The 1,921-nt window shown below is 38.2% G+C and overlaps 1 protein-coding gene across 1 annotated transcript; it reads left to right on the top strand.

Annotated features, from left to right (window-relative positions):
- Positions 1 to 774: 774 nt before the first annotated feature.
- On the top strand, positions 775 to 1,696 carry LOC137626204 (piggyBac transposable element-derived protein 2-like). The gene is made up of 2 exons (XM_068357278.1): positions 775 to 928; positions 1,110 to 1,696. The coding sequence occupies exons 1-2, from the start codon at positions 775 to 777 to the stop codon at positions 1,694 to 1,696; spliced, it is 741 nt and encodes a 246-aa protein (XP_068213379.1).
- Positions 1,697 to 1,921: the final 225 nt, after the last annotated feature.

The following is a 1,921-nucleotide window of genomic DNA, read 5'->3' as shown; positions in this document are numbered from 1 at the left end:
TTATTTGAATTCCGGTGGTATGCAAAACGAAAATGAATATCAAAATTATCTACATTCTCCACCAGCTCAAAGATACATTTGAAGAAAAGCCTGGTTTTATATTCACTAATGAAGGTAGAGATGACTAGATTCTATTCTTGGAGCTCCCCATAACCTACATACCGATATCTCTTGGTTATGACAGCCTAATGGAAAAGTCAAGTGTATGGCGATCTGTTGGACGAGAGTTCGAGACCCGCTTAAGCGCGATTGTTTCTTGTAGTGTCTGCAGCCTCACCTGCTGAGTTATCAGCAACCATTACCTGGCTCTCCATGATCCTAGCTTGATGGAGAAGAGGCTTGGGTTCAGATCAGTTGTATATATGATCAGTCTCTAGGTCATTGTCCTATCTGGTGAATTGTCCTGTCTCAGGTGCATTGTCCTGTCCTTTGCCGGAGTCATTCTTGAGTGACCTTTAAACCACCCTGTAAGTTCAGTCCACTGATTGCTCTGGTTAATCTCTTCCCTTGTAATAATAATAATAATAATAATAATAATAATAATAATAATAAGTCCGGCAGACAACTGACTGGTAATGCTGAAGCTGTTTTCCATGATGGACGACGTACAACTGAAGATGATTGTGAACCTCAACTGAGTGGTAATGATGAAGCTATTTCCCACGACGAACGTCGTACTGCTGAAGATGATGGTGCGGCTCATAGTTCTTCACCTATCAATAGCTATAAGACTCCCAAATGGAGTCTTGGCACTTATCTCACACCTGGTGACTAATGTTACCCGAGGAAAATTATGCAAAATATAGGGATTTTACTCCAAGTGAACTTTTCGAACTATTTTTTGATGATGATATGTGGAATATGTTAGTGGATCAGACAATTATCTATGCAACTCTCAAAGGTGAAACAGACTTCTTGGTAGCCAAAGGTGAAATGAAAGTGTTCATTGGAATTTTGATAGTGTCTGGCATCGTTCCTGTATCTTCTCGGAGGATGTTTTGGAGAAATTCATCTGTGACAAGAAATGAAGCTGTCTATCAAGCAATGAGAAGAAGAAGATTTGAAAAAAATCATGCAATTCATTCATTTTTCTGATAATTCTAAATTAGATACAAGTGACAAATATGCCAAAGTTCGTCCACTCGTTAGACATCTAACAAAGAAATTCATTGAGCATTTTCAACCCGTGAAGTCACTCTCTCATGATGAAGCAATGGTCGAATATTATGGTAAGCATGGGTGTAAACAGTGCATCAGAATGAAACCAATTAGATTTGGCTATAAAGTTTGGTGTCTAAATTCAGACGATGGTTATCTAGTCACCTTTGATCTTTATCAAGGACGTACCTATGAAGGAAATGAAGTGAACGAGAAGGTATTTGGCAAATGTGCTGCTACTGTCTTGAAAAATATTGATTCCTTGTCAGAAGATAAACGGTCACTTCCATATAATATATATTTTGATAATCTCTTCACTTCATTTCAACTTCTCACAAAACTGAAGGACAGAAATTATGGTGCTACAGGGACAATAAGAGCAAACAGGTGTAAACACTGTCCTCTGAAATCAGTTGATTCTATAAAAAAAACAAAAGAGAGGAACGGCAGAGTTCGCTACAGACATGTAGATGGATGGATAATGCAGTCGTATCAGTGGCATCAACAGTCCATACAAATAATGCCTCAAGCAAAGTAAGAGGATACTCACAGAGCGAGAAAAAGAATGTAGAAGTTGACTGCCCAAAGATAGTTCAAGAATATAATCAACATATGGGAGGAACTGATAGGCAGAACCAAAATGTAAACAAATATCGTATTGGTATTCGAGGGAAAAAGTGGTATTGGTGTATATTTACTTGGCTGATTGATGTAACAGAACAAAATTCTTGGTTGTTGCATAAAAAGTCTGGCGGGGGATTGT

This window comes from Palaemon carinicauda, chromosome 33 (assembly GCF_036898095.1).
Source record: "Palaemon carinicauda isolate YSFRI2023 chromosome 33, ASM3689809v2, whole genome shotgun sequence".
Taxonomy (NCBI): Eukaryota; Metazoa; Arthropoda; class Malacostraca; order Decapoda; family Palaemonidae; genus Palaemon; species Palaemon carinicauda.
Note: the sequence above shows the minus strand (reverse complement) of the source record. Positions and strands in the feature narration are given on the sequence as shown.

Excerpts from the sequence above, each read along its gene's own strand:
- LOC137626204 (XM_068357278.1), top strand. The coding sequence starts at position 775 with ATGTTACCCGAGGAAAATTATGCAAAATATAGGGATTTTACTCCAAGT. Across the intron at positions 929-1,109 it reads AGACTTCTTGGTAGCCAAAG|ATACAAGTGACAAATATGCC; the intron begins GTGAAATGAAAG and ends ATTCTAAATTAG.